At 44.5% G+C, this 26,278-nt stretch overlaps 1 protein-coding gene across 1 annotated transcript in view; it reads right to left on the reverse strand.

The window, feature by feature from the left end:
- CYP39A1 (cytochrome P450 family 39 subfamily A member 1) overlaps positions 1-26,278 on the reverse strand; it is a 267,552-nt gene that overhangs the window by 217,227 nt on the left and 24,047 nt on the right. The window contains exon 2 of the mRNA XM_085610546.1: positions 3,713-3,848. Within this exon, the coding sequence (XP_085466672.1) occupies positions 3,713-3,848 (136 nt within the window). The remainder of the gene's footprint in view (positions 1-3,712; positions 3,849-26,278) is intronic.

The raw sequence follows: 26,278 nt of genomic DNA on the forward strand, positions 1-26,278 counted from the left end.
AATTCCTGAAGTCTGTTAGTCGGGCTGCATGGGTCCCGAGGGGGGTGTCGGTCCATGGTGGAGTCCATGGCGTTGCCTTCGTTTTTGATGTGTGTGAATGCAGTTTGGGATCTCTCTCCAAGGCACAGTGGTCTGAAGCCATGATTGAAGATTCCATACTGCAAGATGTTTTAATTCTTATTAAGAAAGGTTCACCGCGTGAGAGTATGGTCTCAGCTCCTCTTAGGCCCTATTGGAAGTTGCTGGATGAACTTTCTCTGAGTGGCAAGGATGTGATTATGAGAGGTGAGAGGTTTGTTCCTCCGAGTGCCATTAGGTTACATATCTTTAAAATTGCCCATGAGGGTCATCTTGGCCAAGGTATGACCATCAGGTGCATAAAACAAGAATTTTGGTGGCCTGCCATGGATGACCAAATCAGAGAATGGGTGGTTAATTGCACTCTCTGCAAAGAGAGCGAGAAGAGATTAAAAGTTGGTCCACAAAGTTGTATGGGTCACATTGTTGATCCTGGTCAACCATGGCATACCATTTGTCTTGATTTTATTGGGCCTCTTTCAGGATTGTCTTTGGATATGAGGTTTGCAGTTGTAGTTGTGGATGTACACTCACGATGGCTACATCTTGAGTTTCTGAAGGATGTTACAACGAAGTCCACAATTACAGTGTTGGAGACTTTGTTTTTACGTGAAGGTATTCCACAAGTTCTTCTTACGGATAATGGGACTCAACTCACTTCCGGTGAAATGCGTTGTTTTTTGGAAAGGTGTGGAGTGAAACATTCTTGTACCTCTCTTTACAATCCGATGGGTAATGGTATTGTGGAAAGGGCGAATCGGCTTATTAAAGGTACTTTGCAACTTGCTTTAGCTAATGGTTTGTCTCCTAGTCGTCTTGTTCAAGACACGCTATGGGCTTATTGCACGACTTCTCATAGCGTTACCTTGAAGTTCCCATTTTTGATTATTAGAGGGCGTCATCCTGGCTCTCGCCTTGTTCCATCTTGGCTTAAGGGTTGGGTGTCTTCTGGAGGTGAACGCAGCATTGAAGTTTTTCCTTCCAAGATTTCGGTTGGTGACTGGATCAAGTTGAAATCTGGAAGGATTAAAGGTGGCCTTACCAAGTTTAAAGGACCTTGTCGTGTTGTCAGTGTTGGAAGATATTTTGTTGTCATTGAGGGGGGAGAGCGTTGGAATTTGCGCAGAGTGGCTTTATATCAGAAAGGAGGTTCTGTTGACAAAACGTGCAATGATAGTGAAAGCTGTTCTGGTGCGATGTTTTCGCCTGACAGTGTGGTCAAGAATGATTCATGTTCTAAATGTTCTGAAGACGTTTCTCATTCCAATGACCTGTGTCCTTCTACTCAGGGATTCAGGGGGGAGGATCAGGATGAGTTGTTCAACACTCCTGTTGAGTTGGGGGTTAGGAACTGCAGACCACCTGGTTATCTTCAAGATTATGTTAGATCATGAATGCTTATTTTTGTGCATTTGTTTTCTGGGTTCTCTCTATCTGGTCAATTTGGTTTGTTTTCTTTTCTTTCTTTTTCTTCTGATATTTCTCTATTTCCTGTTTGGGTTTTATTATTAAGGGGAGAGGATGTGTTGTGATGTATACTTATATAGTTTTACATACTTACCTTGATTAGTGATCTTAAGCTATTCTTACCTTGTTTGGAGCATTCATGCTCTTTGTGTTCTTTGTCCTCGTGCATAGAATGTAAGGTAGACGGCACTCCACGGGTGTCAGTTGCAGCTGGGTCGTGGAGGTAGCTGGATGCTAGGTTGTGCCACGAGTAAACTACGTTACCTTATTTGCCGTTTCCTGTCTTCCTTCGATGAACCCATCACAACACACACCGACTGGTTTGCGAATGGGAATGCAATTTGAATGTCACCTATGTACTAATATGTTGCATCACAAAGGGTATATTCACAGGGGTTTGCAAAACGACCTGCCTTATGGAAAAGAATTAGGCAGGTCGCAGTTTCCGGCCTCCTGTGATTGGCTGCAAATGCAGGGATGGAGGGCTACAAGCAATAGAAGACCTCCCTCTGTCCCTGCACTTATATTCCCACAGAGATTTTTTTTTAAAGCATCCCAAGTCCATTAAAGGGATTCTTGCTGCTTTAGGAAACAAAATCCAGGTTGTGAAGACATGGGGGAGAGCAGGCAGCGGCCCCCCACTGAAAGTCCTCCGAGGCAGCCACGAGAACAGATTGGCGTTGTGAATCAGATCCCAACCCGTTCAAGGTGTTGGTGTCTGTTGGATGGTTTGCTGTCTCAAACCGTTGATCCATTCTTCTCTGATTTGAAAAAACAGAAGGGGCTGCCCCTCTTACGACTCCACCTATTTGTGATTTGCACACAGATGCAACAGCCCTTTTAAGAGTCAGAAAGACTTTTCCGTCTCGTAAAAAGTTCTTTGTAATCTAAGAAGATATATTGGAGTTGAATACCCTGTGATTCTGTGAATTGCAGGCTTTGTGACTACATAATACCTCTGTACATCAGTCCCTTAGTTTCGCTATCTGCTTGTAAGCTATACTAGAACCAACTAGGACCATTAACCCAGTGGCGGCTGGCATGTCCCAAGGGTTGTGAGGCAGGTGGCCCCACAACATTAAATTAAATAAAACACACTTACCTTCCTGCAACCAATGTAACGTCCTCAACCATCTTCTCTCCTCGAGGCAGGCTCCCAAGCCAGGCCTGCTCTCATGCTGTTAAGCAGCATGAGAGCAGCGCCCTGATTGGAGAGAGCAGCCTGTCGCAGCTCTCCACAGCGCACTGGAGACCTGCACATACTCTCAACCTATAACAGCTGGGTTGAGAGGTTTTAAGTGCGCATGTCTGGCTGATCTTCTCTCCTCGAGGCAGGCTCCCAAGCCAATCCAGGCCTGCTCTCATGCTGTTAAGCAGAATGAGAGCAGCGCCCTGATTGGAGAGAGCAGCCTGTCGCAGCGCTCCACAGCGCACTGGAGGCCTGCACATACTCTCAATGACAGCTGGGTTGAGAGGTTTTAAATGCGTATGTCTGGCTGATCTTCTCTCCTCGAGGCAGGCTCCCAAGCCAATCCAGGCCTGCTCTCATGCTGTTAATCAGCATGAGAGCAGCGCCCTGATTGGAGAGAGCAGCCTGTCGCAGCGCTCCACAGCGCACTGGAGGCCTGCACATTCTCTCAACCCAGCTGTCTTTATGACAGCTGGGTTGAGAGGTTTAAAGTGCGCATGTCCGGCTGATCGTCTCAAGACATGAGCATTTTAAACAAGTGCTCAGGCAGCCCACTCTCCTCCCTGCTGCTGCTGCCATTCAGCAGACCCTGTTCCGTCCTGACTCTCTGTTCGGGGTGATGAAAAATAAAATGGTAATGTATTTTGTTCCAGGGCATTTCAGGGGGGCGCCGCTCCTCCGCTATAACAGAGGAGCCGCCTCTGCATTATCTACTAACCAAACCTCGGCACTGCTTCTCCATATTGCCTCACAGCTGCCAGGCACTATTTTTTGGGGATCCCTTTGACGTAAGCCAGCCTAGAACCAGAGGCCTCAAGATCCAGTGTAGCTAAAGCTTCTCCTGTGGTTCTAATTAATAATTTCAAACTGTGTAATTTGTTGGAAGCCAATGGCTTTGAAGACAAATATCAACTAAGTTTAAAATAAAATCTTTGAATTGGTTTGGACCAGCATCGGGTTAACAAAAAAAAGCCCTACCTGTATATTGAACAGGCTTTTGCACGGCTTGTGGGAAATCCACCTGCTTTGAAGTTAAAAATGCGGCCACGCCTTCCTCATCGAACACAAATGTCATTCGGTTTCCTGCAGCCAACACAGTAAACACTGGTCCATGCTAAAAAAGTAAGAGAAAAGAGCATTGAATCGTGACTTCGCAATAATATTCATCCACTGAAGACTAACAGAAACACAACAAGCTCTGGCGACGCCAATCAGTTTGACTTTTGTATACAGACAATAATCTCTCGGTAGAGGCGGCACATGGGTGCAGGGGTAATCCTCATTTGTCATGCACAAGAATCTTGCACTGATGCTGCACGATTTGTACCTGTTCTGTGTCTCAGGGAACCCTCCACTGCTTCTTGATCAGTTGAACCAGTCTTGTATGTAAGTGAAGCTTGAAGAAAAAGATTTCACTACCTGATATTCAAACCGGCTGGTTGCAGCAACTAGAGGCACGCAGGAGCCAAGGGCTGGAGAGTGCACGGAGCCATGGGGGAAGGAGCAGAGTGGAGTGTGTGGGGGAGAATTGTGTGCAATGAGTGAGGTGTATATATGGTGCTAGATGCAAGAGGTGGGTGGTCAGTGCAGCCACTGATACCACGTCAAAACATCTGCTGACTTATGAACTACAAGCCCTTATCTCCTCAACCACTTTCACTCTGTTCTAACTTCAACATATTCTGAGAACAAATACCTTTGGAAGTGTGCCTTTTTCAAATTACTGTTAGAACCACTCATTTTCAGAGGTGAAGGAAATGGGCCCCCTGGCTGCTGTTTGAACTGTAAAATACATCAATAATCAGGGTTCAGCGGGCCCCAAAGCCACAGTGACACAGTGCCACTGCACCAGCTGCACCACTGGAAGCGACGGCTTTGAGTAGGAAATGAGATGACCAACAAACAATTCGCAGCAGGAAGAAAGCTGAAAAGAACTTATCTTATCGTCCCTTCTATACGTAGTTCCTTGATCATGTGCCTTTCCACTCTTCCTATGGGGCCTCGCTTGCCTCTGATTGGCTGGAAGAGGAGAATGAATGATAAACAACATTTCTGGGTGATGGGGAGGTCTTGCTTCCACAGGCTCAACCATGGATCCTTTGCCCAGCTGCCTTCCAGACTGAGGTCTGGCCCTTTCAGGGTAATGGCAGCTCTGCTTTGCCAAGTCAGCGAGGCTGCCTGGAGGGAAGTGGTGCTTGCACTGGTCTCTATGACCCTAACCGGGCCCTGGTCCTACAAGATGCCCATCCTGATATGGAAGACCAAGCTCAAGGAAGTCTGATATGTGGCATTAACTGCCTGAAAGGAATCGAGAAGATGGCCTATGAAGGCCTGTGGAAATGAGAGAGTAGATGTAAGTTGGAGTACGTGGGGGTAAGCAGCAGTAACAGTAGAAGCAAATAGGAGTAAGAGCCAGTGAAAGAAATAGGAGGAGTAAGAGTCTGAGCAAGCAAGAGTAGGAGTAAGTAGAAGGGCTGAGTAGGAGAAAGTAAAAGTAGGATTGAGAGGAGACATATAGAATTAGAAAAGGCATATGTAGGAGCAATAGTATGAGTAAATAGGAGAAAGTAGGTACATATAGGAATAAAAGAAGGAGCATGAGGAAAAAGAAGTATAAGTAAGGAGAAGTAAAATGAAAAGTGGAAGTCGAAGTAATAAAAAAGAAAAGTAGGACTAAGTAAAAGTAATAAGATGTGTAGCAGTAATAGTATACACATGAAGGTGTATGAGTACGAGTAACTGAGGAGCAAATTTATGAGTAAGAGTGAGTGAGAATAAATGTAGAAGTTAGGAGCGAGAGTACGAGGAAGAGTAGGTGTAACCTATGTAAATGTTCTATAAGTAGAAGTAAGTGTAGTAGTACTTGATGGAGTAATCACAGAAGTAACTAGGAGAAAAGTATGAGTAATTAGGAGTGACTGCATAAGTATGTGAGCAGGTGTATAAGCAAGAGTCACTGTTCCGTAGGAGGGAGTGCCAAGGGTCACCCACCCACCAGAGGAGAAAGAAGAATGTAAACAAAAACGAAAAAGGAGGAACAATGAGAAAAAAGGAAATGCTAGGTCTAGAACCCACTGGTCAGAGGCAAGCATATGTCTTGTCTCTTGTTGCCCTCACACACCCCGAAGGACGTCATGCTTCATGCGTTTGCTCCTCGTCGGGCCGGCGTTGCAATGCCCTACGTGTCCCCCGAAGGGTCACTTTAGCGGAGATCTGTTTGGAACAGCCGTCAGATGAGTGCGGGTGTGTGGGGTTGGGGGGATTCCTATGTGAAGGGTCAAAGTGTGTGTAAGAAGTTAAAACTGGCTATGGAGTACCTGGAATTGGTGCATTTATTGGGAAGGTACCCTTGTCAGAATAAAAAACCAGGTCGTGCGTTACTCCAATGGGCGCGATGTGCCCAAGTAACTTAAAAGGTCAACATGTTTCGCGGCTCCTTGGTCACAAGGATCCATGCCGCTTCATCAGGACCAAAACAAGCCATGGTGTGATTGTGCAAGTGGGTGAAGGAGTAAAAACCCTAGTGAAATCAGGGCGGGCCAAGACTGTGAAACACTACAGCGAGGCTGCAACTAAATAGTTGAACCACTCCTGAGGAAACCTAGAGAAATGAGGAGAAATGCTCCATGGGCTAGAGCACAAGGTAGCTCGCACCTTAACGGGAATTTCCGTTGGTGTGCTGGCTCTCAGCACCTACCCCTCCTGACGCCTGCCTGCATATTGTATATGCGGGCAGGCGTCAAGAGCGGTTCAACTATTTAGTTGTGGCCTCGCTGTAGTATTTCACAGTTTTGGCCTGCCCTGATTTCACTATGGTTTTACCCCATCACTCACTTGCACAATCACACCACGGCTTGTTTTGGTCCTGATGAAGCAGCACGGATCCTTGTGACCAAGGAGCCGCGAAACATGTTGACTCTTTAAGTTACTTGGGCACATCGCGCCCATTGGAGTAACGCACCACCTTCGGGTTTTTTATTCTGACAAGGGTACCTTTCCAATAAATGCACCAATTCCAGGTATCCCTTAGCCAGTTTTAACTTCTTGCACACATTTTGACCCTTCGCATAGGATTCCCCCCATCCCCACACACCCGCACTTATCTGACAGCTGTTCTAAAAAGATCTCTACTAAAGTGACCCTTCAGGGGCCCGCAGGGCATTGCAGCCCCGGTCCAATGAGGAGCAAACGCCCAATGATGAAGCATGACATCCTTCGGGGTGTGTGAGGGCAACAAGAGACAAGACATGTGCTTGCCTTTGACCAGTTGATTCTAGACCTAGGATTTCCCTTTTTCTCCTTCTTTTTCATTTTTGTTTTCCTTCTTCTTTCTCCTCTGGTAGGTGGGTGACCCTTGGCACGCCCTCATACGGAACAGTGACCCCTATTTTGTTTTGATGACTAGCATTAGGACCACGGGCCCCGGGCCATAACTAGCTCCTGCCCCCTCCCCCACTCTATTTTGTTGAGACAGTATAAGCAGGAGTACCAGGAGTCTGTAGGAGCCACAGCAGGAAGGCGTAGGAGTACAGAAAGGAATAACAGAGGGAGTAAATAAAAGTAATTTTGTGAGTAAGTAAGAGTATGAAGGAGTAGGAGTAGTCATAGAAAAGAATAAAAGAAGGTCTGAGTAGAAGTAAATAGGAATGGGAGCAAGTAGTAACAGCACCCATGCATAGATGGAGTTTGGTATTGCTGCTTATTGTGAACAGTACTTATGCCATTTCAAGTAAGAGTGCCGCTGAATGTTATGCATGCTTTCAGAATTAATGTCTTCTGTCTAAACTCTTTCATTATAAGCAAAAAGCAATGATCGTTTAGGATATTAAACAGTGGGAGAAAATTAAAAGCAACTATATATTTAAAAAAAGGCTGAGCATTGTCTTTACCTACGAGGGAACTGGAAGTAAGAAAGTGAAAGAAAGAAAGGAAGAAAGTAAAAGTAGGATTAAGAGGAGGCACAGGTAGAATAAGAAAAGGCATATGTAGGAGCAATAGTATGAGTAAATAGGAGAAAGTAGGTACATATAGGAATAAAAGAAGGAGCATGAGGAAAAAGAAGTATAAGTAAGGAGAAGTAAAATGAAAAGTGGAAGTCGAAGTAATAAAGAAGTAAAGTAGGACTAAGTAAAAGTAGTAGGATGTGTAGCACTAATAGTATATACATGAAGGTGTATGAGTATGACTAACTGAGGAGCAAATTTATGAGTAAGAGTGAGTGAGAGTAACTGTAGAAGTTAGTAGGAGTGAGAGTACGAGCTAGAGTAGGTGTAACCTATGTAAATGTTCCATAAGTAGAAGTAAGTGTAGTAGTACTTGATGGAGTAATCATAGAAGTAACTAGGAGAAAAGTATGAGTAATTAGGAGTGACTGCATAAGTATGTGAGTAGGTGTATAAGCAGCAGTACCAGGAGTATGTAGGACCCACAGCAGAAAGGCGTAGGAGTACAGAAAAGAAGGAATAACAGAGGGAGTAAATAAAAGTAATTTTGTGAGTAAGTTAGAGTATAAAGGAGTAGGAGTAGTCATAGGAAGGAATAAGAGAAGGTCAGAGTAGAAGAAAATCGGAATAAGTGCAAATAGTAACAGCACCGATGGAGTTTGGTATGGCTGCTTATTTTGAACAGTACTTATGCCATTTCAAGTAAGAGTGCCGCTGAATGTTATGCATGCTTTCAGAATTAATGTCTTCTGTCTAAACTCTTTCTTTAAAAGGAAAAAGCAATGATCGTTTAAGATATAAAACAGTGGGAGAAAAATAAAAGCAACTATATACTTAAAAAAAGGCTGACCATTGTCTTTACCAACGAGGGAACTGGAAGATATGATGCATCGTTCACTTTCATTTTACTACTAATCTACCCTTTATTAGGTTTTAATTCAGACAATAAAAATATTGGGTACCGTTTCGATTTTTTTCCCATTAACAATTTCGGGAAAATGCAGTGTAACAGAAAAACAAAATGGCACACAGACTTTTAATGCATTCGTCCCCGAAAACAAAATCAGCATTGTTCACGGTACCCAGAGCCAGAAGACATGCATGATACAGGCAGTGCTTAATTTGAGCAGGTGCTTCCCGGTGCTCGGCACTGGCACTTAATTGCGGGCACCGGCACTTAGGACAGCTGCTCATTTAAAGATGAGCAGAAAAATAGTTGTTTCATTATTCAATACATGTTAAAAACAACTAATACCTGCCACCCAAACAATTCTTAAAGCTTGGGGGGCTCGGCCAGTCTGAATTTTCTCACTTGTAGCAGTGATGGTTAGTAGTTGTGTACGCTCTGACATTGGCAGCGCTTACAGTGGCAGTGTGTGGTGGAAACTGTGATGGCCTCATCACGAGGGCTCCGGCACTTATTTCTTTACAAATTAAGCACTGGATACAGGGATGGCTGCTGTGTCAGTCCCAGCTTCTCTATGAGCAGAGCGTGCATCTAAGTTCCCTGCTCTTGGCAGGGGACACCAAACACACCTTATACGTGTTGTACCCTTCACAAAGATGGCGGACGCAGACCCAGGTGAGAAGCTGAATGACTGGACAAATGCAAAAGCCGCTGGGAGCATACTTAAAAACAATGCACCTCTAAAGAGTGCTTCCACTGCAATGCATGCCTCTACTGTTGTGGTCTGCCATGACAGACTTATACTACTAATAGCCAATAATATGACAGTGATAAAGAAATACTTCACTGGGCTGGGATGATTCAATTTGTAAATGACACTTTATTGAAGCAATTGGTGGAAGAGGGGTGTTGGTACAAAATATCGGGAAACAAATATCATGATACAAAAATATTGTGTCAAGAATATCCAGATGTAAAAAATATCGTCGTCAGGAATATCGAAGGTAAAAATATCATTTTAATTGTTGTTTTTAATACCTTTGAAAAAACTACTGATGTAGAAAATATGGTTGTATGTAATTGTTTGTAAGTGTTAATTAGTATGTAATTTATTGTAGTGATTTTGATTCTATATGTTTATCATTTTTTTATTTGTGTTTTTAGTAAGTTCGTGTATTAGTTATGATATTATGATATTGTTGATATTTGTATTTTTAGTTGTGTTAATGTATATAAATAATGGTCATATTTTTTTTTAGTAGCAGGATATTGGATTTTGATGGAATAAAGGTGGGAGATTTTTAGAAAGTGGATATTTTAAAGTAAATTCTATGTTAATTATTTTAATGATTTGCAAATTTATATTTTACAATTTAAAAATTTGCTTTGTTACATTAATAGTTTGATAAGTTGTAATTGATAATTCATTAGTATATTAATGCTATTAAATTTAAATGTTTTTGAAATATTAAAAACATGTACATTGTAAAACTATATTAAAGAATGTAAAATATATAAAAAAGTATTTTAATAAAGTAAAATAATTAGACCTTTTTATATAAAATTTCTATATTTGATACTTTTTTGAAAAAATAATTTTAAATATTTTTTTTAATGGTTTAAATTTATAGTATTATAACAAAAACATATTTAGATTTTTTTATTTAAAATTGGTTTATATTTTGTTACTTATTCATTGTAAATTTTGGAAGATGATTTTATTTTTAATTTTATGGTTTAAAGTTCAGGAATTGTAGTACATATTGAAAACGTATATTAATTATTGATAGTGATAAAAATATTTTTATATGCTAATGTTTACATATGAATATATTGTAGTTTTAGACAATGTGTTTTTAACTCACATTTTAGTTTCTTTTATAGTTAAAAAATTCTGTGTGTGTCCAGAGTATTGATTGTGTATATAAAATGTTTAATTTGTGTTACATTGTATAAAATGGTTTACATTGCAGTGGAAATAGTACATTTCACCTCTTTAGTGTCCAACACCTTCTTTAAATTGGCTTAGATTAAAGTGGGAATAGTAAATGTCACCCCTTAGTGTTCAAAATTGTCGCCAATATGATTAGATTGGAGTGGGACAAGTAAATGTCACCCCTTTAGTGTTCAACACCCTCCCCCAACAAGGTTAGAAGTTTTAATAGTAAATGACACCCTTTTTAGTGTTGAACACTTTCTACAAATTGGTTTAAACTGGAGGGTGAAAAGTAAATGTCACTCCTTTAGTGTCCAACACTGTCCCTAAATTGGTTCAGATTGGAGTGGGAATAGTATTTTTCACCCCCTTTAGTGTCCAACACCTTCGCTAAATTGGTATAGCTTGGAGTGAGAAAAGCAAATGTCACCTCTTTAGTGTCCAACACTGTCCACAAATTGGTTGAGATTGGAGCGAGAATTGTATTATTCACCTCTTTAGTGTCCAACACCTTCTTCAAATTGGTATACATTAGAGTTGGAATAGTAAATGTTACCCTTTTAGTATCCAACACCTTTCCCAAATTGGTATAGGTTGGAGTGGGAATAGAAAATTACACCTTTTATCTGTCCAACACTTTCCCCAAATCGGTTTGCATTGGAGTGGTGTTAGAAATTGGGTTCCTGGTTGAAGGGAGTACAAGTTTAGGTCAAGCAGTAACCACTGTCCTAGTCATGGTAAGTCACACACACACCCTAAATTAACCTGTGCGCACCCTCGGGTAGCTTGACAAATAGCAGTAAGGCTTAGCTTAAGAGACAATGTGTAAAACATTTGTGCAGCGTTTTAAACAGTAAAACTGTGAAAACACCACACAAAAAGATTCCACAGCAGGTTAGAAAAATAGATCTTCATTTAATAAATAAAACAAGACCAAAAAGACAAACATCTTATAAGTAGAACAGGAAATGTGAATTTTTAAAGAATAAACTGTAAAATAGCGGTTAGAAGCAATAAGCGACTGGGATATCTGGTCGCGCTGGACCAGGACAAACTCAAAAGTTTAGGCCGACATCGATGGAGCGCCAGTGAAGCCCACTGAATGAAAGTACTTTTATCCTTGTTGCGTCAACAAAGATGTAGGGGGCAGCCAATGCAATGTGTCAGTGTCAATCCTGCAGCAGAGGAGATGCGTCGATTTTCTCCATGCAGTAGAGATGATGCAGCAATTTTTTCCATGCAACAGTGGCGATGCGTCAGTTCCCGGGACGATGTGCTAGTTCCAAAGAAGATGCGTCGACTGTGCTCCTGCATAGAGAATGGGTCGGTTCCGAGAGTACTGCACTGGTGCAGTATGCGAACGCCACTTCTGTTCCCACAGCAGTAGCTATGGGACGATTCTGCTCCCACAGCAGAGGTGATACACCGGTTCTGTTGAAGCATAAGAGCAGGGTGGTTGGAAATCTGTTATGTCCCTGAAACTTCAGACAAGGAGGGCAGCCAAGTAGCCCTTTGAGTCACTTTAGGTTCTGGGGATAAGTGATTCAGGTCCAATCCTTCTTATTCAGGCAAATGGGCAGCATGCAGTAGGTCAGCACAGCAAGAAAGCAGTTCATCCGGAGCAGCAGTCCAGCAGAGTGGCAGCCCTTCAGCAGCACAGCAGTCCTTCTTCTTAGCAGGGTATTCACAGGTCCTAAGAAGTACCCAGTTGGTAGGGTCTGAAGTCCGGGTCCTATACCCAGTGATGTCTCTGAAGTGGGGGAGACTTCAAAGATGGGCTCTGAAGTACACAGAGGTTCCCCCTTCCCTAGCTCCAGACTCACTACATGGGGGTACGCAGCCCTTTGTGTGGGGACAGGACACAGCCTATTCAGGTGTAAGTGTGAGGCTGTGCCCAGCTCTTACCTCCCATCTTGCAAGGATGGCCCATCAAGTCACACCTAAGCTCCCTTTCTGTGTGTGGCTGTCTAGAGGGAATACACACAGCTGAGCTGTCACCCAACCCAGACAAACAATCAGAGGCAGGCTGCAGGCACCCAGGGCTAAGACCAGAAAAATGCAGACATTCTAACAGTAGCATTCTCAAAATTAGAAATTAGATAGGATTTGTCAGTCAGAAAACTTTATTTTGCATCAATTAAAATGCATAAAATTACAACAAATAAATAAATCTGTTTGAAACTCAATCGACATTTCTAATAAACCATACATATTTTACAGAGTTTTAGTAAATAAAATACACTTTGCTCTGGAAATATGCAATATGTAAACAATACCCAGAGTGGCCAGCTTTTTAGACGAGAATTATAATTCATCTGTATCCTGTCTCATACAAATTTGGGACTATATATTATTCCATGCGTCTATGCCCCCCATTTCCTCTGCTATATATTTATTGTGAGCCATCCCCTTAAGATATACTACTTTCTCAACAGACAAAAGTAAGAACACTGTCCTAGTAAAATTCACAACTGTGAAAATCGCCAGCGTTTTAAATCTGCCCAGAAAAAGTATGCAAGGATATAGCATACATAAGCATGTTCCAATTGGTGAATAAAAAATAAAGCTGGCAAACACTGTCTAAAACCATATTTATGTAAAAGAGGGACAATGTACTTATTTCTCTCTTGGCTGTATAGAGAGCAGAAGAATAGAATGTGCATATTGGATTGTGTAGACTTCCATCACAGGGACAGGTCAGCAGCTAATTGAATGAATAACTATTTTCAGGGAAACCAATCATGAGTGTAATAAGTTTTAAGCGGAATCGTGTCAAGATAAATCGGTGCTGTAAATTCTGATCAAAGCCCAGGTATGAAAATGCACCATACTTCACTGGAGGTAGTGTCTGGTATCAAATATTGTACTTTTATCTTTTTTGTCTGGCCACTCTATCGCTTGCTGCCATGGCCAGAAAAGCTTCTTTTAGCTTAAGCTTCGGGAAGGTGACACAAAGAAATGGGGTATCATATAGTTCACGCAAATCCGACGATGTCAGAGGTGTCTCTACATAACTCAACCATGGGATTCTAGGTGCGTGGTCCATTTTTAATATATTCCTTACCACTGATTGATTCAGTTTGATACTATCCTTTTTCCATATTGTGTTCTAAAATAGTATAAGGGTCATGTTTATCACATTACTAATAAAAGGTAACCCTACTACAATGTGGCAGATGAAATTCAAGCAAGCACAGGGTCCGATAATAATCTTTTATAAAAGGTGTCCTCCACATGCTGCAACTTTCCGACATCCACCATGCCCCAGATTGCCGCCTCTTAAGTGGCAATAGCTTTTGCTGAATGAATCTTCAACATTTCTGTATAGGTTTTGAGCCTTATTCTTTTGAGAATCTAAAAATAGCAGTGATACTTTTTTCCATAAAACTGACTCTATTCGTCACCATGTCCTTCCTTCCAAATTAATTTGCGGTAAGAAAGAACTACCAAATAGGTACATTTATCCACCACTTCTATTCTTCTATTACCAATAAAGAATCTCAGGGAAGGCAAATGTTTTGGACTTGTTAACATGTAGATCCAAACTTGCCATAAAGCGTGTATACTCCTCTGTGAGTCTCTGCAGAGCCAATGGAGTTCTAGCTAAGTGCACTTAGTCATCTGCATAGAGGAGTATTGGGAGGGGGGCAGTCTCAACATATTGGAAATCGTTCGAACTCTCCACCAGGACCGATTCCAGATTGTTAGTATAAATGGCAAATACAAAATGGGGCAAGAACGCAGCCTTGTCTCACACCCTTTTCGATGTTGAAGGATTTGGTGCACTCTTCTTGTTTCCCACACTGCACGCTTGCCGTTGCTCCTACGTACCTTATAAAAATAATTATCATGCCTCTGCTCCCATACTCTCCATGATGGCCCATAGACCATGCAGTCGAATGTGGCAGAAAAGTCCATAAAGGCCATGCAAAGTAGACCTTGCTGTGCCATTGTATATTTGGCAGCCCCCATCATTAAGTCCAGGCATTGATCTATTGTTCCTTTGCCCTTCCTGAACCCATATTGGGCCTCGGAGAGAATCTTCTTTTCCCCTGCCCATTCCTCTAGCTTGCTTAGTGGGAGGTGTCCCATAATTTTAGCTATACAATCAATTAGGGAAATAGGCCTATAATTTTTGGGATTAAATATTTCTACCTTCCTAAAAATCTGTATAATTATTGAGTGATTCCAGAAGGGTGGTGGACCAGTTTTAACTATAAAGTTAAAAACATTTTCCAATAGTGGGCCCCACAGTAGCTTGTTGTTTAAAACTATGTCAACAGGGACCCCATCTGGACCAGGAGCCTTCAGGGGATATGACTGCTGCTGGCTGCTGTACTTGTTCTACTTCTGCTTCTTCGAAAAACAAAGGAGGGTTATTTGCCATCACTGCGGGATCTACAAGGTTAACTGGCCCTTCATTGTTTTGAAAAATGTTTTGGAAATAGCTAATCCAACCATCCTCCTCAATGTGCACGTCTAGAGACCGTTTACCACCTTCCAAAACCCAGTGTTATCATTTCTCTCAGAGGCTTGCCTTAGATTGTCCCATGCTTCCTCTCTCAGGTATTTCAATCTTTTGTCTCTTACTTCTTTGTACCTGGAGCGTGGGGTCCGTAGAAGCTGAACATTTCTTAGAGCTCCGTTCTAGGCTATATGCAAATTTGCTAATGCCTTAGAACAATTTCTATCAAACCATCGAATCGGTAGACGCTCTATCGTGGCTGGAGGGCAAGTTAAATGCTGCTTAATACCAATCAGGATATCCTTAATGCCCCTAACACCTGAATCGGGTGGCTAAATCGTGTATACAGGTCATAATCTCAAGCTTGTTGGACGTCAAAACTGAGGTGAGTAGGTTAGCCACTCTATGCCACTTTAATATATAACCAATTTTCCTGGTTGGGTACTTTCTTCGTCATAATGGTGTATCCTCTCCAACCAATTGCACAGGTTTGTGGGTATGATCACCAAAATCTATGGATAATGCCTGGACATTATTTATACTGTCTCTCAAGTTTTCTGAGACCATGATGTAATCTATAGTTGACCCTTTTCCTGCCCTTTCAAACGTTTTATCCATTTGCCCATCCATCCATTTTTATCCCATTGTCAACAACTTAATTCCAAGTGATACGCATCCTATTTAGGGAAGTCATATAGGATATGTGACTAAAATGTGAAATAGGATCTCCAACCGAATCTGCTATTCCACAGATAGGTATTTCAACTATTTGACAGCTCTTAATATTAAAGCCTACCATCCATATCATTTTCAGGGGTTTGGGATGATGATGGCTTATCTCATTAATTTCCCTTTCAACTTCTTACGCAGCATGTACCAGGTTCCCAAAGTGATTATTATAATAATTTATAATAGCTAAATCCCAATCACCTTGTGCCTCGCAGATCAAGGGAAGGAAGGATGGCGAATCGTTAAAACATTTAAAGATTTTAGTCCTGACAGCATTTGCTAATAATGTTAGTAAACCTCGCTTTGCCCTACCCACTCAAGAGGGTAATGCTGGGTTTTGGAACGATCGATAACATCCATAGAGATGAACCCCAACTCCCATGTTTCCTGAAAGCAGACAATGTCATATTTAGTGATCTCTTTTATTCAATCTATGTTTCTTTTCTTACCACTATACCCTGGAATGTTCTATGTTAACAGCTTCAATTCTGTTATCCCCTCTGGGTTTTTACTCTCTTGCCTTATTCCTAGTTGTCTACGAACCCTGTCAAGCTAGACCTTTTTTCCAGTTCTAGGAAGTCAATCGCAGTCTTCTAGGCTTTCTAAAGAGGCAAACCGGTTTGAGGTGTGGATCCCTCTAGATCTTGACAACCTCTTAGGGGTGCAGAATTTATATAGTGGGGGCCCATAACACCTTATCTCTCTTTCTGATGCCTAAGAATATCTTGAGGCTTATAAAAAAAAAACAAGGGTATGGCATAGATCCGAAACCCGACCGATGATACTATGGGTAGTTGGCCTAAAAGATTCCCAACTAATCTCGAACTGTCAAAATTTACTACAATACTGTACCCCGTGATCTTCTTTGAGGATGGGCCCACCCATGGAGTTCTCCTTCTCATAAGGAGATGCCCCTGTATGTGAGAACCCACTCTAGCATGCTTAATATGCCAGTAGCGTGCTTTGTCCATTAGCTGCTCTGTTGTCTCTTGTTGTGAGTTCCTTAACTCTGGTGCATTAACCAGTACTATATTGTACAGGCAAGATGCCGGTGGGAGACTTAAGAACTGCACTTTATTCTCACCCTTTGCTAGGGAAACACCTCCTTTCTCCCTCTTCTCCCCGTTTGTTAGCCTACTCTCTTCATCACTGGGGCAGAGTTGATTTAAATTAGGTCTCTTTATAGGGGGACCTAGGGATGTAACCATAGAGGCACTACCTTGGTGTCTGTTATCAGTACCTGGCACAGAAAAATTAATTAGCAGCCTGATCCTCTATCCCCAGCCCTGTCTTGTCACCCTCCACCATGGTAGACTGATGTGGGTTTGGGAATGTATTCGGGACACTAGATATGTTAGGGGCTAACACAGGAGGTCCTACTGGTTCTATTTGCCCACCATGTTCAGTTAGTTGTATTAACCGCTGTTCATTGTTTTCCAAGCAGGTTAATAAAGACTGAGCCATAATTATCAATCAATCAATCAATCAATATGAACTTTATTCGGATAAAAACAACATATCCATAAAAGTACAGCATAAAATAATGTACAAAAGTTACTAGAAACATAAAAACTGTTACGCAATTAAAAGGTCAGTTAATCAGGGTGCATAGAGTTACGTATACGCATCACTGTTTTTAAAAATAATCCAACTCTAAAACATAATTCATCATCGGCAATAGCTAGCACCTTCTCGTAAGCCACCTTGTAATCCGTAATGTGACGAGATTTGAAATATGGGATCAAGAGTTTTTTAGTGGGGGCTGAGTAGTAACTGCAAAAGAACAAGAAATGTAACATTGATTGCTTTTGAATGTTATCACAGGGGCACAATACTGAATTAAAATTATGTATGAACCCGGTGGGGAATGACAGCAGATATTTCATGGTGTCTGTCCTTAGCCTGAAAAATAGACCTCTTTCCCAGCAGCTAATGGGGTTAACAAGATATCTCGGCATCGCAGGGGACATTTCTATTTGCATATATCTGGCAACTGAGGTTTTGCAGCACTCAGTTGATGCTCGTGCTTCATTATAAAGAATATACAGAGACTTTTCCAATTTTTTGATGTTAACAGAATCATGCTGCAATGGGTTTAAAAAGAGATGTTCCATATTCAGGCTATTTAAACTTTTCCGGACCCCTGCTAACCACGGTATATCCATCCCTTTGTCACATTTTAGGCAGTCACTGATTATTTCCCTTGTCAAGTGTGCAGCTGGGTTTCTCCAGATTCTTAGCCAGAACAAGACGGGGCGAGCCTTAATAAAGTCCTCAACGTATGGTTAATGAAGTTCTCTATGAGTAGCAAACGTTGGGGAAAAGAAAGGTGCGCCTAAAATCTTGCGGCAGAATCTATTCTCTTCACGCTGTATAGGCGTGCTGGTTGTATGCCCCCAAACCTCCGCCCCATATGTTACGGTTGGTGTGCATTGCAATCTATACATTTTGATGATGGAAGACACAACCTCTATATTCTTTGGCTTCGGTAACCTGAGTATGGTATTAATAGAGTTGATAAATTTTCGTTTACAATATGCAATATGATCATTCCATAATAGCAAAAGATGTTTTTAGTTTTTCATTTAGGTTGTCCGAAATTAAAGTAAGTGGGCCCTGCGATTGAATTGAATTGGAAGTCAGTCAGAACTCCCAAAATGGGACCTCCTTAGGGGATGTTGCTATAGTATCACATAAACCATGGTGTGTGTTAGACAGATCTGACGGGGGACCCCCAGATAAGTCACTAGGATCAAGTCTATGGGAGGCATCGCCTACCAAACATCCATCTCCCGCCTCTCCCAGTGAAAGTCTCCGTTCAGTAAGTTTTATTTCTTTTGTTAAAATATTTGTCGCCTTCACTAGGAAAGAGTCGAGATTGGATACTAGTTGCCCACCTGTTTCTGGCTGCTTTATCTTCTTTTTACCCATGGTACAGTTCAAGCGCTGTCTGTAGAGCCGGCGATGTTAGAAGGGGGCCCAGCCTCTGACGTTCTCCAACGGCCCACCATTGGCGAGGTGGGTCAGCAGCACGCTTATCAGCGCGTGGAACAGTCCCAAAGGTTGTCAGGAGTTGTCGTTTATTCCCCAGCAGTGAGGGCGGTTCACTGTGGCACGACTTCTCCCCCAGGTAAAGTGCAAATGCAAGCGACCACAACACCACGGGGCAGCGCCCCGCATATCAGCGCGTGGAACAGTCCCAGGGTTGTTGTGAGTTGTAGTTTGTTCCCCAGCGGTGCAGGTGGTACTCTGTGGCACGGCTTCTCCCCCTGGTAAAGTGCAAATGCAAGCGGCTATAAGGCTGCGGGTCCGCTTCGCACTTATAAGCGCATGGAACAGTCCCAAGGGTTGTCGGGAGTTGTAGTTTGTTCCCCTGCGGTGCTACGTTTCTCTGTGGCACAGCTTCTCCCCCTGGTAAAGTGCAAATGCAGGTGACTACGACGTTACAGGTGATTGTTGCACTTATCAGCGCCGGGAACAGTCCCAAGGTTGTCGTGAGTTGTAGTTTGTTCTCCAGCAGTGAGGGCGGTTCACTATGTCACGGCTTCTCCCCATGGTAAAGTACAAATGCAAGCAGCTACAATGCTGCAGGTCAGCGTTGCGCTAATCAGCGCCTGGAACTGTCACAACGGTTGTCAGGAATTGTAGTTTGTTTCCCGGTGGTGCAGACGGTTCACTGTGGCACGGCTTCTCCCGCTCGTAAAGTGTAAATGCAAGCATTTACAATTCCATAGGTATAAAACTTGACAGGTCTACCTCCTCTCACTTAGGAATTATAGCTTATTAAATGTAATAAGGAATCCCCAGTGTTATCCAGCAAGAGGGGTAGGTAGGCCTCACAGTAGTGAGAAACAAATTTGGGAGTTTTCACTACTAGAAAATGTAAAACCTAAAAGCACATGTCCACCTTTTAGTTACATGGCACCTTGTGAGCTACCTAGGGCCTATCTTAGGGGTGCTTCTATGTAATAAAAGGGGAGTTTAAAGCTTGGCAAAGAAATGTAAATGCCAAGTCTTGCAAAGTTGACATGGCAGAGTAACACTACACTCAGGCTGCAATGACAGGCCTGGAACAAGTTTTAGAGTGCTACTTAGGTGGGTGGCACAATAAGTGCTGCAGGCCCCTTGTTATTATTTGATTTACATGCCCTCTGTATATGATATACCACTCTACAATGGACTTAAAAGTAAGTTAAATATTCCAGTTAGGTATATGTCAATCAAACCAGATTTAGGGGAGTCAGAAAAAGCACTTTAGCACTGGTTAGCAGTGGGAAAGTGCACAGAGTCCTAAGGCCAACAAAAACGAATTCAGCAAAATTGGAGGCAAGCAGGCAAAAAGTTTGCGTTAGCAGATATATTTTACTGCATGTTTGAACAATATTTTACTTCAGGGAATATTATTGTGTATACAGATATAAATACCCACTATCCTATGGGGCCCTGCTATAGTGTTTTCACTTTACCATACGGCATAAGTTTAGAGCCAGACTTATTGCCATTGCCAATGCTTGTTTTTAATATGCAGTCTGTTTGCCTTAAAAGGGAAGCATTAAAAAAAGAAAAATTACTCAAGCAGGCAGTGGTCTTATGGACCACTGGCAGCTCATAAAAAATGTTTTTGTGAACATTCACAAAGAGGAAGGGGTCCCATATGGCATCTTTCCCATTTGTGAATGGCTTACCTCCTCCTTTGAGGAGGTGTTTAGTGACCGGATTTTGGTATCTGGAAGGGACGTCCTTACCACGGCCCTTCCAAACACCAAATTTGTATTTATTCCCAATCCCAATTAGCGATTCAGTAAGATTAAGCAACATTTTGCCAATTCACTATATGGATTTGGTGAATTAAAAATTTCATTTTCCAATCAGAAAGGCTCTGATTTTGAGATTTGCAGCCTCACCGACCAAAAAACTGCTCGATAAACAAGGGCCGAAGTTTTCGAACTAGATCCAATATTAACAATAAAACCTGTTCTTTTCCACTTAGTTGGACTCAGTTTTAACTCAATCTCATGTAGTAAGTAGTAGCTATCACTTCAAATGCCAAGCCCTAGCACACAAACATGTTCAAAGTCCTGCTACACGTCAACAATAGTGCATTAATTTTCATAAAACACAATATTGATGGAAGTTTGTTCTTTTATTGTTCATTCCAGTAGTTCCCGCCAACACGTGTTTCATCGCTCCGGGTATAACACCCGCGACTTCCTCAGGGCTGTATCTCTGCACTTTGCTATGGTCAAATTCTTCCTCTCTGTTCGAGTAATCCTGCCTGAATCCGGTCAGGATGCAAGGTATAACTAAGACAATTCTTCCTAATGCACGTGTTTGGTATTTTTAGCATCTGACAAACACGAAGCTTTTGCGTTGTGTCAGTATATTAAACAGTCAGCGCGTGCTGTGTATAGCAACGAGTAAGCAAGGCTGCGTAGCGCCTTGTACAGATCATCTCTCTCCACATTCGTAATCGGTCGTCTGCGAAGTACAAGCTAACAAGTTTTGTTTATCTGAAATCTTGGGGGGAGAATGGAACCTATTTTCACATGTACCTTGCTGTCAAAGATACAGTAAATTAAGTTTTGTAGGACTCCTGCGGGGTTAGCTTTCTTTTACTTTTTAATGCCAATAAATCCAGTCTAATACGGATTCAAGAGCTAGAATTTATTGGGGCATATTTCCAGGTGATGAAGGGTGCTTTTTTATCTCCCCGATCAGAGGGCATCCAAACTGAGGCTTCAACTCCCCAATCTACTGGCCCAAAAAAGTACTCCAGCCAGGGATGGCATTGAGTGCAAGGCAATACTGAGAGCCCTGTATAAGGCGAATCTTGGGGATGGGGTCCTTGCAGGCTGGGATAGCGCCAATTTTTGGTTCTGTGTTTCTTTTTTTTCTTCAGGTGTCCAATATTTTCGTGAATGATTTGTCGCCCCAGCACTTTGACCACGGATCGGGCATTTCATGCAGGACAGGCCCATCTCCTCTCCGAACTATGACATGCTGAGGTTGATCATTCTGAATTTAGCTTCTTCTCATGTAAGTATAAGGATAAGGCAGGATTGAGGTGGTAATTTGTTGATTACTTACCTGTAAACGCAATTACTCTGATTATCCTTCCTCATCCCTGTACTTCAGACAACCTCTCATTATTGCGACCTCACTTCCTGTTTCTTTTGGATGACAGGAAGCTTTGTGGTCCTCCTCTCTTTTCAGATACAGCTAAGGGGGTGGAGTTTGGGAAGGAAAGTAAAGACACATGAGAAGGTGAGGGGATTACTTTTACTTTGTGCCTAGGGGAAGGCGGGACCATCTCATGCAGCGACTGGATGACGAACAAATTGAAGCGGTAATGTTCATGTGTATAGTGCACATAGATCATCATGCAGAATACATGTTCCTGTAGTTCAAGTTTATTTATTAGCATGCAGGATGAGTGCAATCCAAAATAACGCTAAAATAAAATCAATTCAAATACAATAAACATTTTCATCTAAATATCAGATCTCAGAAATAACACAGAAAAACATAGTGAGTCAATCAAAATTGAGCTAAACATGTCATAGCTAAATCAGACATGATGGTGTCATTCCCGGTAAGCAAAAGCTGATCCTATATGTACTGAAGCCAAAATTTCAATGAATCACCAACATGGTTCGATACCACTCTCCTTCAACTTGGGTTCCTCGGGCATTTTAACAGCTTCTGTGACAACCTTACCACATTGCGAACATATAACGTATTCTAAGTTGCAGGAGTTCCTGTCATATCATAATAATATGGGAAGAAAAACTCTTCATCAAGTGCATAAAGTCTACACTTGTAATTAGAAATCCTGTTATCCCACAATCACCATCAATTCATTAACCTGGTGGAATCTTATCTTCATGTAAGCCCTTGTTATCAGTATTTGTGGAGAGCTTGACTATATAGTGGCTTCTTGGCACTATGGGAGATAATAACACAACCTATGTAATTTATATTGAAGGAAACTAATTTATTATATGAAAATATGTGTGCTCTGTCTCCTTATGAATGATGGGAAATTGTAATTTACGCATAGTTCTATAGCTTGTTCTGTAAGTGAATCGAAAAGCACCGTTCTACACCAGCTGTAGCTATTATTTGGAACTCTTAGGTAATGTCAGATAGACAGCATTTCTATAGTCCACCATAGATTGTATTAACAGTGTCACTGCCAGAGCATGGCATTCTAATATAAATGCAGGGAAAAAATCAGATGCTTTATTTGCCAGAAACATACGAGAGATCAGAATTATTATTATTATTATTATTATAATTAAATTTATAAGGCGCGACAGCTACCCAAAAAGGGTTTCCCGGCGCCAAGACGGCAGTGAAACAGACTAATGAGGTACACGGGAAAGATTATTGGTTGAAAAGCCAGGTCTTTATGGATCTTCGGAAACAGGAATAGTTAGTTTCTTTGCGAATGGTGAGTGGCAAGGAGTTCCAGAGGGAAGGGCCAAGGTAGGAAAAGGATCGGCCACCCATCCTGGCAAGACGAAAGCGAGGGATCGTGAATTTCTCCTGCGTGGAGGAGCGAAGGTGACGTATGGGAATGTAAGGGCTAACAAGAGAACGCAGATACGGAGGCGCTAAGCCCTGTCTTATCTTAAACATAAAACTTAATGCTTGGGGGCGTGGCTTGGAGGCCGATGGCGATGGACGCGTGAGCCGAGAGCTCCGCACCCAGCCCGGCCGTTATCCTGTTTATTGACGCCCGGACCTGCCGCAAGTATCCCGGGGGCCGGACCTGGCCGCCCCCGACTCCCTTCACTGTGTTGCGGCCGGCCGGGGGCCGCTGCGGCTGGACTGACGCCGAGGAACGGCGGCTGATTGGGCTACCGCCGGCCATTTTGGGAGGCCTGTACCCGCGGACGGAGCAGCGGAGCGGCGTATCCGAGGTGCCGACCGGAAGTGCAGGATCGCCGGCGGAGACCACCGGAAGTGCAGGGTCAACGTCGGCGTATCAGAGGTGCCGACCGGAAACCACCGGAGGTGCAGGGTCAACGTCGGAGGCCGGTAGGCGTCTCTGCGGTGATGGTGGCGCCTGAGGCGCGACAGCGGAGTGTGGACACCGGGACCGAGGATCGGTAGGCAGCCCCGGAGCCCTTGCGGCGGACCCTGTGGTCGTGGACGGCCCCCGGACCGCGGGACGAAGAACGCGGCCCACTGCAGGGCGCTGGTTGGTGGAACGGCTGGGCCAGAGCGGCGGGAGCTGCGTGGTGGCGCCCGGAGCAGAAACGACCAGTCTGGTGGCCGGCCCTCCTGGAGAGCTGTGGACCTGTGGCTGGGGCGGACTGGTGAGCCTGCCTGTGTGAGGTGCGGAGGGTGGACTGGCCTCCCCCGGCCCCCTGTGCTGGGTCGGTGGGGGACCCCTGGTGGCTGAAGGGGCCACTCGGGCCGGCGGTGAGCTCAGCCGGGCCACGGAGCGGGTTTGAAGTGCTGCCGTCCGCAGGCCGCCGCGGAGTGGAGGCCCTCTCCGGCGTAGCGCGAGCGACAGGAGGTTGGGGTAGCGGGACCCCGGACGTACCGCCCCTGAGCGGTGCGATGGGAAAGACACGCCCGAGGCAGGGAGCCGCTGCCCCGACCGGGGACACGTCTGGCGAGCGCGATGGCGACGAGACGGGGGACCCGTCAGGGGGACTACAGCAAAAACAGATGGACCGGATCCTACAAGCCATCTCGGACACGAGGATTGCGCTGCAGAGCGACATAGCGCAAGTCTCCACGGACCTGGGGTTGCTGCGGGGGGATCACCGGAAGCTGGCCGACCGAGTCAAGCAGACGGAGGTCACGCTGGAACAGCTGGCGCCAACCCAGAAAGCCTCGGAGGCTGCCGTGGATGATCTGAAACGGAGAGTGCAGCTGCTGGAGAAGAGGGCTGAGGATGCGGAGGGACGTAATCGCCGCAATAACATACGGGTGGTGGGGCTGCCCGAAAAAATCGAAGGGACCGACATGCTGGCCTACTTAGAGACTTGGCTGCGAGAAGTGGTTGCGCCGGAGGGGCTAACGCCGTTCTACACTCTGGAGCGGGCGCACAGGGTCCCGGCCCGCCCCTTGGACCCGGGGAGACCGCCGCGTCCGGTGGTTGCGCGTCTACTGCACTTCAGAGACCGGGACATTATACTCCAGAAGGCCAGGAATCAGGGTCCCTACCGGGTGGAAAACGCGTCGGTCTCTATCTACCCAGACTACCCCCTCGAGGTCCAGCGACATCGGTCATCGTTCCTGGCGATCAAAAAGGCACTCAGGGACGAGGGCATCCAATATGCGCTGTTGTTTCCTGCGCGCCTGCGGATCATGCTGGGCGGCAAGACATTCTTTTTCACCGACCCGGCCGTCGCGTGGGATTGGTTGGAGCTGCACAGAACCGGGACAGGGGCACACTCCGCTGGACGGGAATCACGGAGGGCTTCGCCGAAACCTCGCCGAAGCCGGCGTGCCAAGACTCGGCCGACTGGAAGGGGCTCCCCCCTGGCGTCACAGACGGAGCTGGAGCGGAAAGCGGCATTGCAGGCGGTCTCCGCCATCTCCGGCGCACTTGTGATCGCCCCTGCTGGGGAGCCGGACTCCCGCAAGGGGTCTGAAACTCAATGTAGTGATGAGGCGGAGGAAGAGGACGAGGTGACGGAGCTGCCACATGTCACACCTGGGACAGCGGACGACATGTTGGACACTTGAACTGTTCCTGAAGTGCCGCTGACAGTAAGGAGGCTAGCTGGGGGCTGGAGGTGCAAACTGCTGTACTGCTGACTCTGCGCTGGGGATGGGACTGCCATGGATCTTTGGGGGACTGCCAGACTCTCCTTGATTGGGGGGTCGGGAGTGGGCTAGGGCGGGGGCACCGGGGGCGGGATAGGTCTGGGGAGGCATGGTGGAGACTGGGCTGGGACTTCTGTTGGGAACACTTTCTGCACCCGTCCGGCCCCGGCCTCCCTCCCCTCACTCACACTAGTTGTGAGGCTCTGGTGGCTATCAGAGAAGTTGGTTAATTGTATTGTATTTGGATGGGTAACTACGGTTGGGAACCTGTTCTGGGGGCGGGAGGGACTGGGGGTTGTTGGGGAATTGCGAAAGGGTGGGGTGATGTCAGTGTGCCTGGGATGGGGAGTGGTTGGATAGTACATATTGCACAATGTGATGGCTACCCCCCCTGAGTTGAAGTGTATAACCTGGAATGTGAGGGGGCTCACCTCCATGACGAAACGTTGCAAAGTCCATGCTTTATTTAGTGCGCAGAGGAGTGCAGGTGGCTTTTCTACAGGAGACCCATTTGGACCGGGTGGAGGGGCGGGCACTCCACAGGCGCTGGCGGGGTCAGTTGTTTTACACCACCTATTCCAAATTTGCAAGGGGCACCCTTATCTGGGTTAGATCTGGTCTTCCTTTTCAGCCCCTCGCCTCGCAGGTGGACCCGGAGGGACGGTTTGTGGCAGTGCAGGGCCGGCTGGATGGGAGAGACGTGACGCTATGCAGCCTTTATGCCCCAAATATAGAGCAAGCGGCCTTCTTCACGCGTGTTTCGGGCGCCTTAGCG

The sequence above is a fragment of the Triturus cristatus genome, chromosome 6 (assembly GCF_964204655.1).
Source record: "Triturus cristatus chromosome 6, aTriCri1.1, whole genome shotgun sequence".
NCBI lineage: Eukaryota > Metazoa > Chordata > Amphibia > Caudata > Salamandridae > Triturus > Triturus cristatus.